Below are 24,035 nucleotides of genomic sequence, written 5' to 3'. Positions count from 1 at the left end.
TATTATTTTTAAAATTTTAATTAAGCTTGTAACTTAGCCTAATTTTATATAACTATTTTTATTATAAAAAATAATAACTTAACTAGTTAGTAACTAAACTATAACTAGTTATAAATAAAATACCTAAGGCTTAAAGATTATAGCCTTTATTATAAAATAATAAACCTAAAGGTTAATTTAAAATAGCTTTATTTTAAAACTTTAAAAAATAATATAAATCTTACCTAAACCTTATATTTTAGGGTAAAAGCTTTTTTTTTTAAAAATTTATATTAAGGGCTGTATTATTTTTTATATTTTATTTTTATTTTTATATTATAACTAGTTAATAACAGGTTAAAGTTTAGTAAGTAATAAGTTAGGGTTTAGTAAAAAATTAGTTAAAAAATTTTTATATAATTTATATTATTATTATAGCTTTAAAATAAGTTAAGCTACCTTATTATTACCTTAAAAACTATATATAATATTATATATTTTTTAGGTATTATATTAAAACATATTCTGCCTATTTAAAGTATAAGCACTAAGTTAATTAATTAATAACTAAATACTAACTAATTATAAACTAGTCCTTACCTAGTTACTGCTTATATAATTAATAGCTTTTTTTAATAAAAATATATGATTTTTGGTGGGTACTCTTGCTAGTATTAGTATAAAAATAAGCCTTTTTAAAATATATATATAGTATTTATAAATAATATAAATTAAGGCTAATAAAAATTATTATTATAGCCTTATAAGTAACCTACTGCCTTATTTTTAGTAAAACCTAGGGTGCTAAAATAAATTAGTAAAAAAATTAATTAAGAATTAATGCCTAACTAGTTTATAACTAGTTACTTATTTAAAAAAATATAATAATATTATAAAACTTATTAAAAAATTAAGTATAAATAAGGCTTATTATAAGCTAGTATATTACTATTTTTTACTAAAACTTTTTAATTATATTTTTAATTTCTTGCAGGAAATAAACTTAATAAAAAATAGTAATATTATAAAGCTATTATTAATAAAACTAGTTATTTAAATTAAAACTTTAAAAATATTTACTAAGACCTAACTAGTTAGTAACTAGTTAATAATTAATACTAAAAAAATACCTTTTATTTAATTTTTATTTATATTTATAATAATTATCTTAAAGCCTTATTAATAAAAATACTAAAACCTTGCTAGTTTTTTATAAATTACTTTAAATAATTTAAAAACCTTAGTAAATAAGATTTTATAGGCATTTTTTAATTTTTAGTTTATAAATACTTAATAAAGTATAGTAATTAATATAACTAGTTAGTAACTAGTGGTTAATTAATTATTAATAAGTATTAATTAACCTACCTTTACCATGTTTTATAAAAAACATAGTAAAAATAACCTTATTAAGGCTATTATTATTTACCCGCTTATAAAATATATTTATTTTAAAAAAGCTTAAAAACTATATAAGTTTAAGCTACTTATTAAAGGTATAAATAATAATTATAAGACCTTTATATAAATAAATATTTTAAATATATGCCTAAAATAAGTTAGTAACTAGTTATTAATTAGTTAAACACTTATACTTACCTATAGTTTTAAAATTTAAATTTTTTTAAAGTATAGGCTATTAATATTTTTATTATATAGGTATATTAATAGTTTTTACTTGGTTATTATAATAAATATTTAATTTATATTAGTAAATACTAAATAAATATTACCTAAATAATTAATATTATACTTTTAATAAAATTTATTAACCTATGGACTATAAAAAAGTTAACCTGGAATAATTAGTTAGTAACTAGTAGCTAATTAATTAATAACTAGTAAATTATACTTATTTTTTATAAAATTTAAATTACCTATGTTTTAAATAATAGCTTAAATCTTTTTATAATATATATAAGGCAATTTCTTTAGTGCTAGTAGTGGGTATATATACTTTTTTTTAAATATAAAAAAAATAAAAAAATATTTTTTAAAATTATTTAAAATAAAAATTTAAAATTTAACCTAATATTTTAGTAGTTTTATAAAATATAACTAGCTATAAAAAAAGGCTTTAACTAATTAATAACTAGTTAAAGACTTATTAGGGACAAGTTTAAAAACTTATAGTATTTTAAATATTTTAATATTAATAACTAGTAAACACTATAATTATAGGGTTAAAAAACCTTAGGTTTTTTAAATAATTACTTTAAATAATTAATATTTATTCCCTATTTAGGTGCTAGGGGTGTAAAGTAATAATTATTTAAAAACTTTTAGTTTTAATTATAATAGGTTATAAAAGCTAAAGTATAATTAATACCTAACTAGTAGCTAACTAGTTAATAACTAGTTATATATCTAAAAAACTTAAACTTATAAGTTTCCTAATAATAACTTAAGGCCTGCAGGTCTTATTAAATATAAAATAAAAAAGTATTTTTTTATTATTATTAAATAGCTTGCTTATACTTTAAAAATAGCTATTAAAATAAAAAACTAGTTAGTTACTAGTTAAGTACTAGTTATAAACATGTTACTTACTTAATAATATTTYTTTTTATTAATTTTATACGCCTTAAAAAAAGCCTAATATTATTAAATATTTTTTTAGCTATTATTATTAAGCTTAAAGTAATAAAGGCTTTTAATATTTAAATAAATTATAAGGTATATTTAAACCCTAAAGTATTAATACTTAATATAAAAACATGTTTAATATAAATAAAAGTTAAAAATATACTTTTTTTAATATTTTTAATAGTATTTATATTAAATTTATAACTAGTTAATAACTAGTTAGGCACTAGTTAAGCTTTAATTATATATATATATATATACTTATTACTTTTTTAATTTTTAAAATATTTATAATATGCTTATTTATAAAAATAATATATATTATATTACCTAGGCTACTTTTTAAATACTTAAGTAAGTTATAATATATTTTAAGCTTTATTATTATAATTACTTAGTATAATAAATTAGTAAAAATATAGTAATTATTTTTTATTTATAATTATTAGTAAATAATTAATTAAAAACTAGTTATTAATAAGTTAAAATTTACTTACTTAAGTTTTAATATTTTTAACTTTAGGATTTACCGTATTAATAGCCTGTAATAATTAAAATATTATAAAGTAACTAGTTAATAACTAGTAATTAAGTAAAATAAAAAATTAGTTAGTAACTAGTTAAACTAGCTTAGGTAATTATTTATTTTTTATAAAGTATAATAAAATATTTAATAGTATAAAAATAAAAATTAAAAAAAAAAATAAGGATTAAATAACCAAGGCGCTTTGTACTAGCTGCTTTTAATTAGCCTTGGATGCCTGACCCGCGTGACCCAGTCGACCCTAACTGTGGTCTCACTCCAAGTCTCCCATCTATCTTCCTCGTCCTCTGCTACCACACCCTCTGCAGCTCGGCAACCTCCTCTTCACTGCTAGGCAAATCCCCAGGGATGGACGACACCCTCTCCCACCAGTCCTCAGAATCCAGTCCAAAGCCTTCTCCATTCTCCCCACCAAGCACAACAGCAGAGCCATACAGCTCCGCCATGTACGCCTCGTTCCCGAAGCCGCCTGGAACGAAGTACCGAAGAGTCTCGTACGCGTGCATCTGCGTAAAGGTGTTCCGGACCAGCTCTCGGAGCGTTGCGTCGTCCTTGGCGCGTAGGATGCGGAGGACGTCAAAGGGACTGTCATCCTCGTTTTCGTCGTCGTTGTCGTTGTCGTTGTCGGGGTCTTGGTCCCAAGTTTCCTCCATGCTATTACCACAAGCAGCAGCAATGATCTTCTGCTTTGCCGGGTCGGGATGTTGGATTGTGAATGTAGTTACTCTTTTCACTTTCGTCGCACTGGCTGCTTCCAGGTCCCAGTGCCGTCCCAGAATCCAGAGAATCTGCTCCCTCCTGACTTTTGTAAGAAATCGCTTGAATTGCGGGAGCTCAATGAACCGGCTGCCGGGGTAGGTGAGGATGGCGAAGCGCTTGAGCTGCCGGACATCAGCGTCCGTGAGGGTTCTTCCCATACCGTCGTTGTCGTCGCCTTGGTCGTCTAAGTTGGATGAATGTGCCTCTTCCTCGTCCTCGGGTTCATCCTCGTACTCGGATACACTGCTGGCGTCTGACCGGCCATCTGCCTCGCAGTCATCTTCAAAAATTTCAGCACGCCAGCTTTCGTCTTCTTCCTCGCAGTTATCCTCAAGATCTTCATCTTCAGAAAGCCAGTCCTCGTCTTCTTCCTCGTCATAGTCGTCTCCCTCGGCCGGAGAGTCGGAGCGGACCGTCGGGAATTTCAAAAGGTCGATGCCCCACTTGCTCCAGTCTATATCGCGAGGCCCAAAGCGGTATTCATGGTAAAAGTACTCGGTAGGAGGGTTTGATGGTCTTTCCAGTGGGCTTGGCTCAGACTCCGCTCTGGCTTTGGGTTTGGGCGTGGGAGTGGCCGGAGGGCTTGCAGGTTCACTAGAATCGGCGTTCATGCTGGCGGGGGTGTCCATGGTGGATGCGATCCAGCCAAGGCTCTTTTGTAACTTGCGACAGGCTAAGAACTGGTGCGAGGAATCTAGGAAATATATGCTAGTTGATGCTAGAGTCCGCTGATAATCCTGTGAGCTGCTGAGGTGTTGTGGGAGGATGGTTGGTGGAGCAGTGAAGATTTGGAACACGTCGGGATGCGCGTTTCCCAGCCAACGGACCTTTCAAGCCGTCTCATTGAAAGTAAGCGAAAGAGCCCTTCAAACAGTCTACTCGTCTTTCTTTAGACATCGGTAACCACTTCAAAATATGATGTTGCCTCCAGACTGGGGTTATGGGAACATCCCCCCCTTATCCGGCGTGGAATACTACCATAGTAAGTACGGTAGAGCCAAACCTCCAACTCCGGCAGATTAATAAGGGCTGCGGTAATTTCAAGGACTCTGGCTATTTTAACGCAGAAATATAGACACCAAAGCAATTCTTGGCAACTGGTTCGATTGTACCTGGGTATCGAGAGCCTTTATTTCCCTCACCGGAGACATGCAAGATGACCCGATGTAAGGTGCTTAATACAGCCTTGAGGGCAGTTGGAAGCGCCAGGGGCCCTATGGCAAAAGCGAGAACATATACCGCGGAAACAGGATCAGGCTTCCTGTTGTAGGTATTCCTACACCCCTACAACCCCAACGCACCCCCGGCAGCCCTAACAACCTCCTCCCTCCCAACCTCCCGCCCAAGCAACCACCCAACCCCAAGCAGAACATCAGCACAAAACCTCCTCGACGCCTCCAACCCTGGAAAAAACGCATAATGGCAATGCGGCAACCCACGATAAACATCCAGCCTGGTTTCCACCCCAGCATCCCTAAGATACCGCTCATACACAAGCCCATCATCCCTCAGCGGATCCAACCCCGCAACCTGAACATACGTCCTCGGAAGGCGCGACGCAAGGTATCCATGCACAAACGGCGAGAACAAATCCGAGTCTAGATCCGGGCGCACAGCGTCCTCGGCGAACTTGATATCGCGCACATCCAGCACGGGCGCATTTCCATTCTGCGAGCGCGATACCCATGCCTCTCTATATTCTTCTGGGATCCCGTCGGCCGTTAGTGTCGTCACGGGCACAGAGACCCAGAGCCCTGTGATGCGCGGCGAGAGGTTCTCCTTGACCGCGCGCTGCGCAGTCAGTGCAGTTAACTGCCCACCTGCCGAGACGCCGCCCAGGATAAAGCCCCTGCTTGGATTCGCGCCCAGCAGCGCCGCATGCTCCGCGAGCCAGGTGACGGCGTCCCACACGTCGTTGGGCGAGGTTGGGAATTTCCACTCGGGCGCGAGGCGGTAGGATACGGTCACGGTCGTCGCGTTGAATAGGGCGCTCAGGGCCCGCGCAAATGGGAGAAGCTGTCTGTTTGTGCCGAGGAGGTAGCCGCCGCCGTAGATGAGGATGATTAAGGGGCTGCCTGCCTCTGGGGGCGTAGCGGGGCGGATGATGCGGGTTTCGCTGAGATGGCCGTCGCGCATGCGGATGTGGATGATTGATTCTCTTGTGTTGAGGGTTGAGGTCTTGTCGCAGGCTGCTTTTTCCATGGCGGCGTGTTGGGCGCGTAGTTCGGTTATTGGGGCGCTGGTGAAGAATCCGCCGCTGGGGAAGGGGGTGTTGAAGAGCTTGCTCTTTGTTAGTTGGTGCAGCGCGATGAGAGGGCTGGGGCTTACCGCTGCGAATTCAGGGTCTGGTCTGCTCATTGCGATTTGTTCGTCGCTGTATTGGGGTTCATCTGGATCGGTAACTTGGAGATTTGGCTTGTCGATGGCCAGCTCGACTGGGATATCGTTTTTGACGCCGAAGTCGCCCATCTTGAAGTTTTGGTTTAGCTGGGTCAAGGAAGAAGATGAAGAGGGAGTTGAGAGAAAGGTGGAAAAGTGCAGTTGGAGAGAACTGGAGGGGCACGGATTCAGGGTGGAACCAGAGGCCCCAGTCCATCGCAACACACATGTGAAGATCCCAAGGCTCGAGCACGATAAGTCCTGATCCCTCCTTCACTTATCTCGGCAGGATGGACCGGAATCTCTATGATTGGGTTGGTCCAGCCTGGAATCATCATCCCATTCCCATGATACCATGGCATGCAGACACATAGCCCTAAGAAAACGCCGATAGGCCGCCAGCTCCAGATCTGCATCAGGACTAGTCCAAGCACCAATCCGATCCACACATCTGTCCCGGCATTTCGTTTCAGACTCGCACTACATATGAACCTAACATGTGTCTCGACTGTGAAAGAAAGCCATACAGCTGGAGGGGCTGGAGGAGCTCTTTCTTGCCGGGCGTAAAGCGGCGCGATTCCATGCACACAATCCTCAGATAGCCCACCGTCTCTCGTGGCACGACGGAGTATACCAGTCTGTATAAGATACATATTCCGAAGGTTTATGGTTTCTGAGCACCTAGAGGACACAAAGTTGGAAATCCCACCATGCGCAAAAGCAAAGATGACTGGAGCTACGTGGGCGCCTAGGTAGAGGCAACTGACGGTCTCGTTGGACGCCACGGATTGCACCTGGGTAAAGACACCTCCTTCATTCATTTGAAGGCTGTCTACATCCGGCGATAAATAAGAGATCGATCTGTCTGCTCGTCGATGGATGACAGTGATGGTGATGCGCTGTACTCGTCTCTTTGTTCCTCCTGCAGCTGGGAAGGTTGTGCCCGGTTCACAACCCATGTTCTTTTACCCTTCAGCTGCGAGTCTCACCCTGAGCTAACGTCATCTGTTCATCCTGTTCTCTTTGGTCTGAGCCTGGAATGAGTATTGATGTAAACGATTACTCGCCCATTCGACGATTCTGTTCTTCCAGTATCTAGGTAGACCTACCCAAGAGTACCTAATGATAGCGATCAAAAGCTGATTCTTATGATGCAAGTGGTATGCAGTAGCAGTTGGGACGAAGGAGGCAAGTGACTTTAACTCTGTACAAAATCCTTCCTCTATATATACTTATGTCTGGTGGATAGAAGCAAATGTCAACTCAAACTGCCCGAAGTCCCCGAGGACGCCCTACAAGTACACGCACTCCCATCCCGACCCCCATTCCCATTTCCAACCCCACTGACATGTCCATTAACAGACACCCGATTCTCAACCCCGGACTCCTCCCCCGAAAGCCCTCTTCCCAGCCAAGTCGGCCCGGCACTATCATCCAGCGTCCTAACAGAAGACCCCGTACTCCCCCCCGCCGCAACCTCAACCAACCTCCCAAGAATCGCAAACTCAAGCCTCAGCTTGATACTATACGCCACCGGCTTAAACATAACCTGCAGCGCAAACAGCCCCGCATACTGAAAGACCACAACCACAATATCCAGCAGGAGGATGATGACATTGATCGCAAGGAGCTGCGTGAGAATGACCTTGTGCGCGCGCTGCGGCCGCAGCCGCAGCAACTTGAACGTTTCCCAGATGTAGATCGACGAGAGGAAGCACTCCTGCAGACAGAAGACGACGAGCTGGATGCGCTCGATGATCGAGTACCCGTTCACAAACACGCGGCGCGTATGGCTGGCGGGCCGCACGGCGCCGTACATGAGCACGGTCGTGGGGATCTGCATGCAGATTGCGTTGGCGATGATGGCGTAGAGGATCCCGCGCAGGAGGCCCGGGCTGTGCAGGACCAGGTGCAGGCGCGACCAGAGCACGATCGAGTGGCCCGTTACCATGCAGTACCAGCCGGCTAGGACGACTGTGACGCCGAGGTAGGGGGTCAGGTTCGTGAAGAAGAGGAGGGTGAAGCCGACGGTGTTGACGATCAGGCTGCAGGAGGAGATGAGTAAAGAGTAGAAGTAGAGGCCGTGGTAGTGCTTGAAGGTGGCGAGGCAGAGGGCGGTCAGCTCGATGGAGTTGTAGAGGGTGATGCTGGCGAAGGCAGTGAAGGCGAATTCCTCGGGGCGGGTAATGGATTCGCGGATGGGATCGGAGGACATTTGATGCGTGTGAGGGGGCCATGGGTGGGTTGGTGGTGGCAGTGAGAGAAAGGGAAAAAAGAAGGTGAGGTGGTGAGGTGTTGGAGATAGGTATAGGTAGGGTTGAGTGCCGTTGGCTGTGAAGCTATTTGACAAGCTATTTGCAAGGCACTGCAGGCCAGCGGGCGTTTTATCAGTGCCAGGAAGGTTTGGATAACCCTGGGACGAGGCGTAGCTGCCATGGATCCCCAAAGTCAAACGCCATCTGCTCATCATGATGACTCCGTGCATGTTCTCGCTGCTCAGGGCTGTCAAGCCACACCCGACGGGACCTACAAGCTTATTGTTCCAAGCCAACACGAGATATAGATTGATACATTGTCTTCTCAACTGTGGGATATGTCATAAACATTCTGCAACCAACACCTTCATCACCACCGCAGCTCTCCCGCCAAGTCAAGTTTCAACCACGGAACACCCCCCAGCAGCGTCTAGACCTCGGGCTCCAACCACTTACCAACTACGTATATTCCCGGCAGTTCTCCGAAGCCTCCCCAGGCCAAGCTGCCCGTCCGGCTACCCGAAGCAATCAGAGGTGGCAGATCCCAAGTGGATACTCGGATCGCCCAATCGATGACAGCTACATCTGGCCTGGCCCTTGAGCTTCTCCGCATCGTGGCGAGTATAGCGATTTCGGCTCCGCATTCCACGTTGTTGTGCCTGTCTGCACAGCAGTTCTTGAGTGTTAGCCTGCTGGGTCGAAAGGTTCCTGGGCCCTGCTGTGTGGATTGGGCTCCGAGGTCGGGCCCAGCTCGTCTCGAGCAAGTCCAGAGCCGGTGGTCGTTCCTTAAATGGTAGTCTGCACGAAGGCCCAGATTCCGGTTCGTCCTGGGCTGGTCAATGAGTACGTAAAATCGCCCCGACTGGTGAATAAACCATGCGCTTGGGGTATTCGTCGCGGCCCGCCGTTTACTGCAACCTCGCCTGGGAGACCTTGGGCGCAATCAAAGGCTTGGTCTGGTGAGCAGAACCGTTACAGGAAGCTCTCTTGGAAGGATGCTGATTTGAGACGTTTGAACCGGTTCGGACGAAACTTGACTAAATACTGGAGAATAACATCGCCTGCATATGATTGATGCTCAAGCAACTGTATAGTGCACTCTCTGCCATTGTACTGAAGGGAGTGGTCATACTAACTATTGGAGATGTTCTCTATATCCGAAGCAGAGCTCATATGGTGGAGAAATTGCCAAATGCATAAGCATATGAGAAGACATACAAGGACCCCTGCTCAGAACCAGGTACCCCGGTAGAGATAGCAGGGAGCCAACGCCTAGGCGTAAAAAGCTTACTAGGGTATGTTGGGAACGGCTCTATGGTAAGACCCATACATAATTCTCGATAATAGCAGGCGATGCTAGCCTTGACCCTTCTAATACATGATGGCTTAACCTAATGTTATATAAAAGTCTTTGGGTAAGAACACAAATCTTAGCCGAGGGCACATCCAATGGTCAATGAACGTTCACAACGCGATGCCCAAACGCATATCCTTTCTTCTCCATGCCCATCAGTCGCTCCTCGTCCAAACCAACTACCTCCTCAAGGTACCTCTCCTCGTCAATTGCCCCGGCCGTGGTCTGTGACTTTTTCCCATCAAAAAAGTAGCAGTATATCGCAACAATAAGCTTTCCAACAAAGAATCCCAATGCCCCAGCAAAGAACGCCGCCATCACACCGAGCAGACCCGAGATGACAGCCGGGCCAGCGAACTTCGAGTGGAAGTGTCTATCGTAGATCCAATCATCGAGACGCTGGCGATGGTGCTCGCCGTGGTGCTTGCCGTGGCCGGGGTAGCCATGCACCTCAGCTGCAGTGCAAGGATGCGGCGCGGTCCAATCGCCAGAACATTGCGTCTCAGGCTCCAGTTGATGCTCAGGACCGTCCGATGCAGCGTGCGGTCTCCAAGCCTCCAAGTTCCACCAACCCGCCTTCGGACCCTCACTCCCCTCCTGCGCCTTTAACTCCTTCCCCTCCCCCTTAAGCTTCAGTTTCCGATGATACCGCCTCCACGCCTCCTCAACCTGAATAATGCTCAGACCCCCCCGTGTATCCCTCACAACGCCCACGGAGACCGGATGCTCGGTCGCGCGGCGGCCCTGCAGGTCCACGAGCGTCAGGGTGAGATGGTACAGGTCGCCCAGGATGGCGCCGGGCTGGTGCGGGAGGGGCTGGACGTCGAGGGCGTATGCGAGGGGGACGGTGTCGGTTAGGGAGGCGCGCTGTCGTTGCGCGGCGAATTGGAGGGGCCATGAGGGCGGGAAGATCACGGCGTTGTTGGCGAGGAGGGTGTCGTTTTGGGTGGAGAAGGTTATGCTCTGGTTGAGTTAGTATTGTCATTTGTGAGGCAGGACGGAGGCGAGAGTGGAAGGTAAGGGACGTACGAGGAACGCAGGCGGCTGGACATTCTCGAGACAGTCGCTGTACGAGAAGGCGCATTCGGCGCAGGTGAGGGTGATCGTGTAGGGCTCGGTCGCTATGGACAGGGGAGGCGAGGAAAGGTCGTTTATATTTTCTGCGGCGGTAAAGCTGCTTAGGAAGAGTACGATTGTTGTGAAGGATAGTATTTTCTGCATCGTGATTTTGCTGTGGTCGTATGATACGTTGTTAGGGTACCCTAGGGTAGGTGGGAGCGAGAGCCCAATGGGCCAGGGCGTATATAGAAGAAAAGAAGGAAAGAGCAGTCGGGCATAAAATATAGTGAGTGTGAGATATAAGCAATGAAAGAATATCAACGAAAGACATATCCCACAAGAAAGGGCATGTCTTCTACTTCTAATAACGGCTGCCTGAAACCAGCACCAGCACCAGCACCAGCACTGCCACCACGTTAAAGCCCTCAAATCACACAGCAGAATCTGCACTACCCTTTTGCATCCACAGGACCCTTGTTCCTGAGACCGCAAAGCTTAGCGCTGCTGCCTACTGGAGCTGTTTCGAGGGTATTATCCAGTAAAAAGCCCCGTGCTCGGGGTCTCCGAGACACCGGCCGCAAATCGCTCTGCTACGGCCCACAGCGTCCCCTATTCTAGGCCATATCCCGGAACCCGCGGTCTCCAGGGCCGTTAATAGTTTCGCAGCAAAGCTTAGCAGCGAGGTTATCCCGCAAGCGGGTGCGATTGTCCGAGACAAGCGGGCTGCGTGATTCGCCCTGAATTGTTCTGCCTGCCGTGGCTGGCTCAATGAGGCGATTGAGTCGGGTCGGGGAGTGTGATTTGTCAATTGACATGGGGTTTTTAAGTCGCGGACCCGCCGGCGCTCTTTATTGCCGTTTCAGATCATGGGATTTGCCCATGGTTTATGTTCATGGCGGACTTTGTTGTCGGGCGTTTTTGCGGGCAGAGTACTGCGCGGGGCTTGGGGAGAGTGTCGCACTGTCCTGGTAGCCGCGGCTCTTGTAATGCCGGTGGGTAGCTACTGGCTGGACAGGAATCGGCGTATCGGCTCGACCCGCTACAGCCCACGGGTCGTACAGTCGTACTCCTTTATCCATCTAGGACCAGAATAAACTGACTATTCAAGGTAATCATTATCGCTGGATCGCAGTGCCATGGAGCCTCAATATACTCGCACCGAGACCCAGGAATATTCTTGCAAGGGACCCCGGTGCATCGGAAATACAGTAGGCCAGCGACATGACAGGGCAATCATCCCCTCCCAACATCAGAGTCTAAGCCCTCAAAAGCATCCTACGTAAAAATAACGCCCCCGTCAACCAGCACCGTCTGCCCCGTAACATAATCCGAATCCCTACTCGCAAGGAACCCCCCCACAAGCCCCGCCACATCCTCCGCCCGACTCGTCCGCCCCAGCGCAATAAACCGATCCGAGTAGAGCTTCAGACTATCGCCCTTCTTCCGCCCCTCCAGCTCCCCAAGACCGCCGTCAATAGCCTCCCACATGTTCGTGTCCACAATCCCCGGCGCATACGCGTTAACCGTGATCTTGTGCCGCGCCATCTCCATCGCCATTGCCTGCGTCAGTCCGCGCACCGCCCATTTACTGGCGGAGTAGATCCCCATCGAGGGGAAGGGCTTGTGCGACACTATACTCGCGGCGCCCAGGATTTTGTACACGCCGACGCCGGCGGTGGGTTGCGGGTCGCCTTGCGAGATCATCTGGGCCGCTGCGGCTTTGTAGCAGTTGAAGACGCCGTTGAAGTTGACGGCCATGACCTTTTTGATGTCGTCGTCCGTGACGTTTAAGAGCGGCTTCACCTGCGATATGCCGGCGTTTGCGATCATTAGCGTCAGCGGGCCGAGCTTCTCGCTTGTCCTTTTTACCAAGGACGCGACGGCCCCGGAGGAAGACACGTCCGCTGGAATACCGAGGACGCGGTCCTTCGCGGCCGGAATCTGCGCCGTAATTTCGGAGACTGTTGCGTCGATGGCGGACTGCGAGCTGGGAATGTCATTTATGCACACGCTGTATCCATCGCGCGCGAGGCGCAGGGCGATTGCTTTGCCGCTAGACTGGGTTAGTATTGTTGGGTTTGTAGATGTAGGAAGAAGAGTTAGGGCTCGTTGGCGGGCTTACATTCCGCGGGCGGAACCGGTGACGATTGCGGTGCGACGGGCAACTGAGGACGCCATTCTGATGTTCAATGTCGGGGAGTATGTGGATAGACGAAGGAGTCAAGGTTGGGAAAGACCCTCAACGTCCCCAGGTGAGGAGACGACATCGAAAGGCGGGGTAAGAGGGGGTACAGGCCGGGGGCCGGGCAATTCTCCGCATTCAGCACCATTCATGCATAATCGTGTGGGTTGACAACTCTCAATGCCTTGGCTTCCGGATGTTGATGCCCGAGTAATGTTCTACTGAGTGGTCCGCCTGCAGGCTAAGGTCAAGAACCAACCGGGGTGCCGTACCGACTCAAGGATATAGAGTCGGTCGACAGAACCTGCTCGCGTGCTCCAATTACATACGCGTCTTTTCCCACAGTAGGATGCTCCTGCCAAGTTAGAGCAAGAAGCATTAAGGGGCAGCGCCCGCTGAAACCATGACTCGCGGTCAAGTCCCGTAAGGAGAGAACTGCTCGCCCCAGCGCAGCTGTTCCATGGCAAAAGTGATATGACCAGACAGGCAGCCGCGTTTCAGACCATACCTGGCTGCATCTAAGCATACTGTCGCCTTCCAAAGCATACCGTACTCAGCCGTACGAGAACTAGTCTGGCCGTTCGTAACCAGGGCTCTGTTGGCATAGACATCGCCAGTGATTGGCAGTGCGTTGAATGCGTGTATAGATGACTGTAAGCTGGGCCTTTGGTTGACCGTTTGATGGATTAATCGGTGCGGATCTGTATAGTAGTCTTCTCCTATCATCCTGACCGGGGTGGGCATCTGACAAAATCTAGAATGTACATCCAAGCAGTTCAGAATTTAGTCATTACTCATCTGCGATGTTTTGGCGGTGGTCATCATCAGCAAAGAGACGCTGCGTGTGCAGATCGATGTCCGCGCGATGACGAATGTCGCGGGATCCGCGGACCGCCGGGCAGAGGGAGATATATATCGCTACTAGTACAAGTACCATGAGATGTAGGAGACCAGCGCTGTGTTGAACTCGGTACGTAAGCGTCGCGAATGGCGATGGTCAAGGCTGAGAATTTAAGGCGTGACTGCGGTCGAAATGTCCAGCCTCGTATTATGGCCTCCGCTAGAGCCGATCCTGCGCTGGCCGGTAATCGTCAAGCGACGGATATCATGAATGAAACTATACTGGACTCTCTGGCATTCGAAAGGCGGGGATCTTCTTCGCCTTAAGCTGGGACTCGCGCTCATTGGCAAGCCATCTGCTAACAGCTGGAGGCTCATCTGATTCAATGCTCCCGAACCAAGGATGGGCCAACGCCTCGCGCGCAGTGATCCGCTTCGTGGGGTCCAGGTCCGTCATCTTCATGGCGAGATCTAGCAAATCTAACTGCAGGGTATTGTTTCCCCATACCGACAATGGTCTCCTCATGGTGAGTGGAGCAGATTTTTCTTGGTCGATCAATTCGGTCAGACGCCGATGCCAAATGTTGTCCTCGCCAATATGCGCTAGGAGGCCCTGCAGAGACTCTGGGTTCCCGAAGAGGCCGATATGTTGACGCAGGGTATAGTACCATCTATCAGCGCCGCTTGGAGGATCTCTTTCCGGAGGCCACGACCATATCATCGGTTTGTTCGTCATGGCGTAGATCAGCTGCAGGGTCGTTAGGGCCGCAACACAGAGCAAATTGCAAGGCGCCGGGGGAAATGAACCTACCACGGTCCCAAAGGAAAATATATCAGACGATTGATTGTACCGAGCACCGCACCAGACCTCGGGACTTTGCCAAATCCCGCGGCTGATGGCGCGAGTTGGTGTGTGCCATCCGCCAGGGGGCACAACGACGGCATCCAGGGCCTCTTGGAGTCTGACGGATCCGATTTGCGTCGCGTCCACCGAGACGCCCTCCCGTCTAAGCACAGTTGGTGTCATCCTGCCTATTCTCATTCTATAAGTGACATTGTTCGGCTTGAGGCCTGTGGTCTTTTAGTTAGCATGGATTCAACAAGACAAGTACACAGGCCAATGCGGTAGACATCCCTGTGTATACGATATTACGGTCATGAAGCTGCACAAGACCATGCAAGGCGCAGCGCAGGATGTCCTGTCTTGAGCGACGGGTCGGGTTTTGGGACGGGTCGATCATGTCCTGGGCCTCAATCAACTGCCATAGATTACCACTACAGGTCGGGTAAACTACAGCATTGTGTTCCGGAACGGTGTCGAGGATGGCAGTGACATTCGCAAAGCGCGGTAAAGGCTCCTCAAGGCTGATTTGCCGGTCAAACTGCTTTTTGTCTGGGAATACGACAATGGTGGTGAACTTCTGCGGCGACCCTTGGCGGCTTGTTGAAAGGTTAGTAGGTGAGGAAGGCAAGGAGGCACCGAAGTGTACATACGTTGCGCGGTAGTATTCGATTTTCGATCCCGGTTTCGTTGCCTCCGTGATTCGATGTTGGATGTGATATCTGCCCGAGTTGGCGGAATCCAGTTTTGTCCCCTTGCGGAAACGGCCCGTAGAGGCCCGCGACTTGGTTGACATGCGCAAGCGTTGCGAGGTGCGCCCGCGGGACAATGGGGTCCAAAATGTAGATAACCGTGCGGAATGCATGAGAAATTGTGGTCGGAGCTCTTCTCCCTTACTAGCTCTCCCCTCTCTGTGTTTTTGAAAATACTCTCGGAGTTGAGAAGGAGAAGTTGCAGCAGCACTGTTTGGACCGAGCCCGGAAGAGCGTCACGTGCCAGATGCCGAGCCTGATCGGCTCACGTGACTTACCATGGACAGAAGAAACGAAAAATAAGAAAGAGATCAAGAGAATTAATGAGCGAGCCGGGGCCTACACTTATGGCCAAGATGGCCAGCCTAGGGTACGCCCGGCGAGTTTTGGAAAGGTTGAAGCTACAAGCTTCTACCAAATGGAACGGACGACGCAAGGTACGGTACGCACTCCATCAAGACCACCTCCTGGTCTCTTGAACAATACTCACGGCTTGCTTGACGCTGAATTTCATTGCAGATCTCATGTATGCACTACGTCGTTGAACCATTCGTGCCCCAGCGCCTCCTTCGCTGTGACTCTCTTATTGGGATCCAGGTTCGTCATCCTACCAACGAGATCCTTCAGGCGCGGCTCAAGATATACCCAACTCCCAACAGGCTGCCTGGGATTCTGCTTGCCAAACCCCTCCGCAAGTTCCAGCAGTCGCGGGAAGAAGTCGTTATTCTCCCCGATATGCACCAGAAGACCCTGGAGCCCATCCAGGTCACCGAAGTAAGAGATATGGCGGCTCAGGATATGGCGCCATGAGTCTGGTGATGCTAATAGCGTATCGTCAACGCGGAAAACCATTTCATTCTCCATCACGTAAATCATCTAGGCGGGATGGATGTTAGCTGCGTAGAATGCCTGGAGCTGGAGAAAGATCTGAGATGGGAATCTCACGCACCACGATCGCAAAAGAAAACACATCCGACGCCTGGTTTTGCGCCGCGCGGCACCAGCTTTCTGGACTTCGCCACATCGCATTCCCGCAAAGGGGGCCTCGCAGCCATTTACCGGGTGGAACAATAACTGCATCGTCGAGGTCTGAAACTTGCACATCAGTTACGGTGATGCCGTCATTGACGCTCTCTTCATATCCGACGAGGATATTGTCCGGTTTGATGTCTAAGTCGCTAGTCAGCTTCGCACAAACCTTAAGGAAAAACGCCCCAATCAAACTTACCATTATGCAGCACGTCACGCTCATGCATATATGCAAGGCCCTGTAAAGCGTTGCGGAGGATATTCCGTCTCATCGCAGCGGTCAAAGAAGGGTTCCGAGCCAAGCGCAGCAAATCCCCAGTCAGGAATGGGTAGATGAACATCTCGTGTCCATTGTCGCGAATCGTATCGGCCACCGTTCGGATGTTCGAAGAACCGGATAGTGATTTCTGGAGGTCGAGCTGGTACTCGAATTCGCCGCTGATCACGTCCTTGACGATGAAGCTTTTGGCGCCGGCGCTTAGGTAGACATGTCGCGGTTAGTCAAGAAGCGGAGAGGGGATAACACCGTTGTTTACCTTGCGCGGTATACACATGGAAGCGGATTCCGTCGGTAGCTGAGGACCTCCTCAATCTTGTATGTGCGTCCTGAGTGGCTTCGCAGTATCGTGCCTAAAGTGAACGGCTCACGGGACGCGGTTGACATTGCGACGCGTTGTGAGGTCCCTCGGGGGAGGGACTTGATGCGAAACAAGGAACTTTGTAAAGCAGCCATTTTAGAGGGACGTAGTATACCGGCCGTGACTGGCCGTGTTGATAGAGCTAATGTCAGTAATTGATTCTTGGTGATCAACACCTCGTGACGTGCGCGGTCGGGGATGCAGGGATGCATGCATAGCTAGGTCCCCGGTATGGCCTTGGCGGTAGCCAAATGGTAAGCTTGACGCACAGTAGATACGCCGGCTGGTGTACTGAGCGCAATGAGGCGCTTCTTCAAACGCTCAGAGTTCATTGGGATAAAAAATGGATGTGTATATACAACGATTATGTGCGGCGGGTGCAATTATATATTTCGGTCGACGTAACGACAGAGAAAAGAAAATCAATTATCATCCACCTCTCTGACCTCAAACTCAAACATCCCGTTTGACGGAACGGTATGTTCATCCTGGAGCTTGTTGGCCGTCTCGACTCCTGCAGCTGGGACGCGATACTCGAAGCGCTTCCCAGGAGCGGGTGTCCGGCCATCCGCTAGCGGGTACGGGAACGGAAGGTACTCTGGTAACAGGCCTAGCTGGATAAGCACGGTTGCTTGGTCCCAGGCAATATGTTCGTGATACAGACGGTCTCCCCGGATGTTGACAACGGAGGTAAAAGGGATGCGCAGGGGTTTGCCGGTGGGCGGGATGCCGGGGAGCCTGTGTTGTTAGTGTCTCAATGTTCCAAGGTAGAAGGGGGAAGTGAAATGGCGGACTTACAACCAGTCGACGACCTTATTGTGCGTCAAGCAGAAGATGAATTCGTCAACTACACGATCAATGCCCAGCGTCCGGCTGATGAGCTCGAGTTTCGTGTCGTCGGGGTTATTGAAGATGAAGTGGTTGAGGTAAAACTTGCTCAGCTTGGCTCTTCCGATGCCGCCAGTCAACTGTTCTCATTAGTCTGAGGGTAAAAATGGAACCGAACGTGCTAACTGACCGTAGGGACGTGATTGACGTAGGGCTCCTGAACCATCGTGGCCATGGTCTTCTCAACGGACCGGTTCTCAAATTCATAGTATGTGTGCTCGTCCCAGATCTTCTCAAGGTCAAAGTACGGACCATTGAGGTGGCTCTTGATGAAGGTCACGGTGCGAGTGTGGGCAACGCCGGCCGAGGAGTAGTTGAAGTCTGCGTGCCCGGGTATGATGAATCCCGACGAAGGCACTTCCGGGTATGAGTACACCTTCAATGAGTCTGAAGGTTCGGTTTTCGACTTTGATGAATCCAGATGGAGCAGAGCTGGGATATTCCGCGTGTTCCAGACATCGAAGAAGACGGCGCCGGCAAACTTTCCTAGCGAGAGAATGTCTTGCAGGAGGGCACCGAACTCCGGCGCGTAGTCAGCCTTGGAGCCATAGACTGCGATCAATCAGCGTACATTCATTAAACCATGGAGACCATCGTACCTAGGACAACAAATTTGTCCTTTGAATTGCATTCCGCCAGGCCACTCAGTGCCTGCTCCGCGCTGCGGACAAGATCGGAGAGCGCAGTGTCGCTCTTGCTTGACTCGGAGTCCAGAGTGATCTGAGCAACGGCGAAGCTCTCCTCCGCCCACTTCTGCAGCGGCTCCGGGTCGAGGCTCTGATTGTTAGCCTGGCACTCTGCGTGCACAGCTGCTCTGATAAGAACCAAGCCCGGGCCACGGCCGCATCGTGAGAGAGGCGACTGGAGAAGAACCCCGGGGGCCACTTCGACGGTCGGAGCAGATGGGAGAGGCGTGGAGTCTGATGTCATGGTGCTGATGTGCTGGGTAGTGGTTTAGCGAGAGTGTCTTGAGAAGACGCAATATAAAGACAGTGTGTTCCCTGACGGATCGGATCTCGGCGTGTGGATGTCTCCAACTTTTCGGCTTTCCGATCCACCTGGGTATGGTCTTATCGCGGTCTTGATCGTACGATAGGCAGCATATCTAAAATCCTGGGTATGACATTCTTGGAGATAAAAGCTTGGAGATTGTATCTAGCTAGGCCACGATAGTAAAGCTATACTTGGTGTGGCTAACTAAGCTAATAGGCAAGGGCTATAATAAGGCAAGCAATATACTATACTTTAATACCCCTCTTGCTAAAAGCCCTATTAAAAAAATAAAGCTAAATATATTTTTTAAATAAAAAGTAAATAATAAAATATAAAATAATAAAAAATAAGTAAGGCGCCGCGGCGGGCCGCCCTTGCATATAAATAAAAATAAAAATTAAAATAAAAAATTATAAAGCTATTTAAAAATTATCCTTTTTATTAAGGTGTTTTATACTAAGCTACTTAATAAAATAAAAATATTAAACTTATTTAAGGGGCTTAGTAAGGCTATTAATAACTTATTTTTTAATATTAATATAAGTAAATTTAATATTATTAGCGGCTATTTTTTTATAAATAAAGTAAGATTTAATTACCACGTGCTTTATATAAGCATAAAATTTTAAATTTTTTAATAAAATAATTATGCCTTAGTTATTTATATAAATAAATATTAATTTAATAAAAAGTATTTATATTAAAGCAAGGCGCAAGATATTAAGTTTAATAAAAAAAAATTAAAATTATAAAAGTTTTTAAATTATAATTACCTAAAAAATATACTTTAACTTTATTAATAAAAGGGCTATAATAAACTATTTTTTAAAAAACTAGCTAATTAGCCTGTTAGCTATTTTAAAAATATATTTAAAAGTAAAAATATAGTTATTAATATAAGCACTGGCCTAGTTAGTATTATAATATTTAATAAAACCTTTGCTTTTATACTAGTAAAAAATAGCAAGATTTTTTAATACTTTAAAATAATAAAAAACACGTGTTAGGGCTATAATATAATTTTTTAAAAAATTTATTATATATTAAAATAAAAATATAATAGTAAAAAAGATATTTAGGCGCGTACTAATAAAGATTTAAATAAAAGTATTAATTTATTTTTAATATAAAAAGATCTTTTTTATTAAAGCCTTGCTATTAAACTTTTATAATATAACTTTAAAATTATATAAAATTATAAAGTTTTTATAATTCTTAAGGCTAAATTACTTTAAAATATTTTTAATATAGTATTTTTAAAAAAGGTAAATATTATTATTTACACAGTAAATATTAATATTAATAAAGTAAGTAAGTATTTTATTATTAGTAACTTTAAAAGCGCCTTTAAGCACCTTAATAATTTTTATAATATTATTTATAAATAAAAAAAAAGCATAATATTATTTATATAAAAAAAAATAAATACTTAGCCATAAGTAAAAACTAAATAATTCACGTGTATTTTAATAAATTTAAGTAAAATAAAAAGGCTAGTAAGTATTTTATACCACTTTTTTAATAATTACTTTAGGCTATATAAGGTTTTTAAAAGTAAGTTATATTTACTAGTAATCTTACTACCCTTAAGTAGTTTAATAAAAATCTTTTTAAAAAAATCTGCGTATAAAAAAGTAATAATAATATTAAAAAAGTATAATACTTAACTATAGCAGGCAGCTAGCGTAATAAAAAGTTTAAAAAATATTAATTTAATAATAGTTATATATATCTTATAAATCTTATAATTATAGCTAATAATTTAGTAAAAGCCTTTAATAATTAGGCAAGCTTTATAAGTACTATTATATTTAATTTTAAATACCTATTTAAAATTAAAAAGGTGTATTTTTTTTAATAATTAATAACATGCCACGTGCTATTAAAAAGGTGGTTATTAAGCTTTTTATAAATAGTTATATATTATTTATTTACCTTTAAATAAAAAATTATATTTATATATATTTTTAGCTTATAGCTAGTATTATTTAGGGTTTTAAAAGCGGAGTTTTATTTATTTAGCTTACTAAAGTTTACTATAAAAATAATATTATTAATAAAGTTATTAAGGGTAAATTTATAATTTATAAGAAACCATGTAAGATAATTTAAAAAAAGGTTAGGATTATATATAAAAAAAAGTTTATTTATATTTATTAATTTAAAATACTTTTTTATAATTTAACCTAGCTTTTTTAAATAATTTAAGTAGTATATTTTACTTTTTAAAGGTAAAAAATAATAAGTATTAGCCCTTAAAGCGCGGGTATATTTTACTAGGCTATTATAAATTTTATTAATTATGCTTATATTTTTCTTTTAAAAAAAAGGGGGGGATTTAAAGTAAAATAATATTAAGGCTTTATATTATATAACCCCTAAATTAAAAAATTTAGTATAGGTATTAAAGGGAGAATACTAGTTAGTTAGTATTTTTAAAGCCACTTTAGGTTATAAGTAATATTATTAAAAAGGTTTTTTTAAAATAGTTCTTCCCATCCTAAATTTATCTTAAAAGGTTAAGAAATAGGGTTATAAAAAATAAAAATATTTTTATAAAAATTTAGTAAAGTTTTAAAGCCTAGTAGTGTATATTTTTACTTTTAAAAATATAATTTTTTTTATTTACTTTACTAGTAATAAAGTGTAAAGTATTTAAATTATATTTATTAATAAATAGCGGGAAAAAAGTACTTAACTTTTTAAAAATAATATTATAGATAATAATAACCTACTTTAATTTAAGATTATAAACTTTATATAAATTTTTAAAGTATTTAATAAAGCGGCCCTTGGCCATGTAAGAATTAATCTTTATTTTATATATTTTTTTAAAAATAAGGTAAAAGTATTTATATTTTAACACGCGCTAATAAAAAATATTAGGTTATATTTTATTAAGCGCTTTATAAGGTGTTTTACTAATAATTTTATAATAAAAATAATTATAAATATAAATAATAGTAAAAACTAGGTAATCCTAAAAAAACTTTAAAAGTTAATTTTTTATTATAATAAATATAACTAGTTTAATAATATAATAATTTTTTACCTTAATAATTAGGTTTAGTATTAAGTAATATTTTAGTGCTAAATTAAAAATAATACTATAGTTTTTATAGTATAACTTAAGTAATTAATATTTTAAAGTATTATTATAGTAAATATATTTTATTTTTAACTTTAGTTATATTTATAGCTAGTTGCGGAGTTAAAGAAATTTTTTAAAAATTTTTTTTTTTTTTATAATAAATATCTAGTAAAACTAAAAGGCCTTATTAATAAATATAATAAAGTATAAGGTACTTATTTACCCATGTATTAATATAGGCCTATAAATATTTATATATATAATATTACCTAGCTAGTAACTAAGATTTCTAGTTAGATTTTACTTTACTAAGAAAAGTGCTATTTTTTTACTAATAATATATAACTTATATTATTTAATTAGTAGGTTTTTATATAGTTTAAGGCTAATAACATGCTAAAAAAATTTTTTAATCTTTTTTTTAAATGCGTGGGCAGCCTATTAATAAGCTAAATATATAGGGATTACCTTATTAAAAACCTTTATTTTAATTATTATTAAACCCTTAAGTAAAATTATACTTTAACTAAGTATAAAGGCATTTACAAGCGTGGTAATTACCTTAAAAAAATATTAATATTTAAATAAAAATAATAATAAGATTTAAGCAAGGTGGTGTATATAACTAAAAATCTATATTATATAAGTTTAATAATAGTGTTAATATTAAATATTATATAAATATTATTATTTATAAGCTATTTAATTAATAATAAATTATAAATTAAGCTAGGCGTGTACTAAATATTCTTTAATAAAAAATTCCTAATTTATTGCGTACTAAACTTATTAGTAACACCTAATATAATATTATTATAGCCTTTAATAAAAAACTTATTATTATTAATTATTTTAACCAGAACTTTAGTATATTTAAATAATATAAAGTTATGCTTAAAGTATATTATATAATAAAAGGCGCTAGAGTTAAGTATCTAACTATTATTAATAGCTAGTTTAATATTTATATAAGTTAATTTAATATAAAGATCTAGCTTATTAATATTAAAATTTAATAATTATATAAACATGGAGTTCGCGTATATAAAGTTAAAATTAATATTAATTATATTAGCACCTAGAAAGGCCTGCAAAGTATTAAGTAAAGGTATTAATAAGGGACCTTAAGTTAATCCCTAAGCTAACTATTATAAAGTACTAATAATAATATTTTTTATTTATATAATATTTATAAAGGCAAAGGCGCCATGGCCTTTTTTACCTTTTTTTTTTATAATATTTAGATTTACTGCCGCGGTCTTAATAGGCGCTAGTACTAGTGCCTTTAAAGTTACCTTTATTTTTTAATTAGGCGTTTACTAAATTTTTAACATAGGTAAAGAAAAAATAACTACTATATAACTAGTAATATATACATTATATAGTACTATAATTCTTAATAAAAATAAAGTTATTATAACTAAAGCAGCTAGTAGCATTAATAATATATTAAGTAATTTTAAATATTTATATTTAATTAAGTTTAAACTATAAAAAAAGTAAATAAATATTATTAATACTTTAATAAAATATTATATATAGCTAAGTAATAAAAGGCTATATATTATATAAGTTAAAAATTACTATAATAAAAAAATACTATATAGCCTATTAATTAAAAGTTTAAATAATTATTAGCTTAGTAATAATATTCCTAAACTTTATAAGAAACTATTTTAATTATTAATTAATATACCTTATTATGTTAAGCGTTTACTAGCTCTTTAAAAAAAAACTAGTATTAAATAAATTATATAGCTTTTATAGGTAGTAAAAAGCTTAAATAGTACTTTAAAAGCTAAAAATTTAATTTATATATTATATATAAAGTATTAATTATAAAAATAATAATAAAAAAAAGTTATA

At 41.7% G+C, this 24,035-nt stretch overlaps 8 protein-coding genes across 8 annotated transcripts; 1 reads left to right on the top strand and 7 right to left on the bottom strand.

The window, feature by feature from the left end:
• Nucleotides 1–3,399: 3,399 nt before the first annotated feature.
• DSM5745_09436 (uncharacterized protein) lies at nt 3,400–4,497 on the bottom strand (the record flags this gene model as incomplete). Its single annotated transcript, XM_026751452.1, has 1 exon — nt 3,400–4,497. One exon carries the CDS (start codon nt 4,495–4,497, stop codon nt 3,400–3,402), a length of 1,098 nt encoding a protein of 365 aa, XP_026599800.1.
• A 655-nt stretch (nt 4,498–5,152) lies between these two features.
• On the bottom strand, nt 5,153–6,337 carry DSM5745_09435 (alpha/beta hydrolase; the record flags this gene model as incomplete). Its single annotated transcript, XM_026751451.1, has 2 exons — nt 5,153–6,148; nt 6,197–6,337. 2 exons carry the CDS (start codon nt 6,335–6,337, stop codon nt 5,153–5,155), a joined length of 1,137 nt encoding a protein of 378 aa, XP_026599799.1.
• A 1,258-nt stretch (nt 6,338–7,595) lies between these two features.
• DSM5745_09434 (uncharacterized protein) lies at nt 7,596–8,312 on the top strand (the record flags this gene model as incomplete). The annotated part of the gene is made up of 2 exons (XM_026751450.1): nt 7,596–8,201; nt 8,235–8,312. 2 exons carry the CDS (start codon nt 7,596–7,598, stop codon nt 8,310–8,312), a joined length of 684 nt encoding a protein of 227 aa, XP_026599798.1.
• A 1,643-nt stretch (nt 8,313–9,955) lies between these two features.
• Nucleotides 9,956–11,077, bottom strand: DSM5745_09433 (uncharacterized protein; the record flags this gene model as incomplete). The annotated part of the gene is made up of 2 exons (XM_026751449.1): nt 9,956–10,819; nt 10,886–11,077. 2 exons carry the CDS (start codon nt 11,075–11,077, stop codon nt 9,956–9,958), a joined length of 1,056 nt encoding a protein of 351 aa, XP_026599797.1.
• Nucleotides 11,078–11,805: 728 nt separating this feature from the next.
• On the bottom strand, nt 11,806–13,093 carry DSM5745_09432 (uncharacterized protein; the record flags this gene model as incomplete). Its single annotated transcript, XM_026751448.1, has 3 exons — nt 11,806–11,994; nt 12,224–12,968; nt 13,038–13,093. The coding sequence occupies 3 exons, from the start codon at nt 13,091–13,093 to the stop codon at nt 11,806–11,808; spliced, it is 990 nt and encodes a 329-aa protein (XP_026599796.1).
• A 1,121-nt stretch (nt 13,094–14,214) lies between these two features.
• Nucleotides 14,215–15,574, bottom strand: DSM5745_09431 (uncharacterized protein; the record flags this gene model as incomplete). Its single annotated transcript, XM_026751447.1, has 4 exons — nt 14,215–14,685; nt 14,749–15,008; nt 15,091–15,377; nt 15,432–15,574. The coding sequence occupies 4 exons, from the start codon at nt 15,572–15,574 to the stop codon at nt 14,215–14,217; spliced, it is 1,161 nt and encodes a 386-aa protein (XP_026599795.1).
• A 478-nt stretch (nt 15,575–16,052) lies between these two features.
• Nucleotides 16,053–17,223, bottom strand: DSM5745_09430 (uncharacterized protein; the record flags this gene model as incomplete). The annotated part of the gene is made up of 4 exons (XM_026751446.1): nt 16,053–16,406; nt 16,480–16,700; nt 16,759–17,036; nt 17,096–17,223. 4 exons carry the CDS (start codon nt 17,221–17,223, stop codon nt 16,053–16,055), a joined length of 981 nt encoding a protein of 326 aa, XP_026599794.1.
• A 396-nt stretch (nt 17,224–17,619) lies between these two features.
• Nucleotides 17,620–19,015, bottom strand: DSM5745_09429 (uncharacterized protein; the record flags this gene model as incomplete). The annotated part of the gene is made up of 4 exons (XM_026751445.1): nt 17,620–17,935; nt 17,996–18,165; nt 18,216–18,637; nt 18,685–19,015. The coding sequence occupies 4 exons, from the start codon at nt 19,013–19,015 to the stop codon at nt 17,620–17,622; spliced, it is 1,239 nt and encodes a 412-aa protein (XP_026599793.1).
• Nucleotides 19,016–24,035: the final 5,020 nt, after the last annotated feature.

This window comes from Aspergillus mulundensis (assembly GCF_003369625.1).
Source record: "Aspergillus mulundensis strain DSM 5745 chromosome Unknown scaffold_12, whole genome shotgun sequence".
In the NCBI taxonomy this organism is placed as follows: Eukaryota; Fungi; Ascomycota; class Eurotiomycetes; order Eurotiales; family Aspergillaceae; genus Aspergillus; species Aspergillus mulundensis.
The sequence above is the reverse complement of the archived record's forward strand: the minus strand, read 5'-3'. Positions and strand labels throughout refer to the sequence as shown.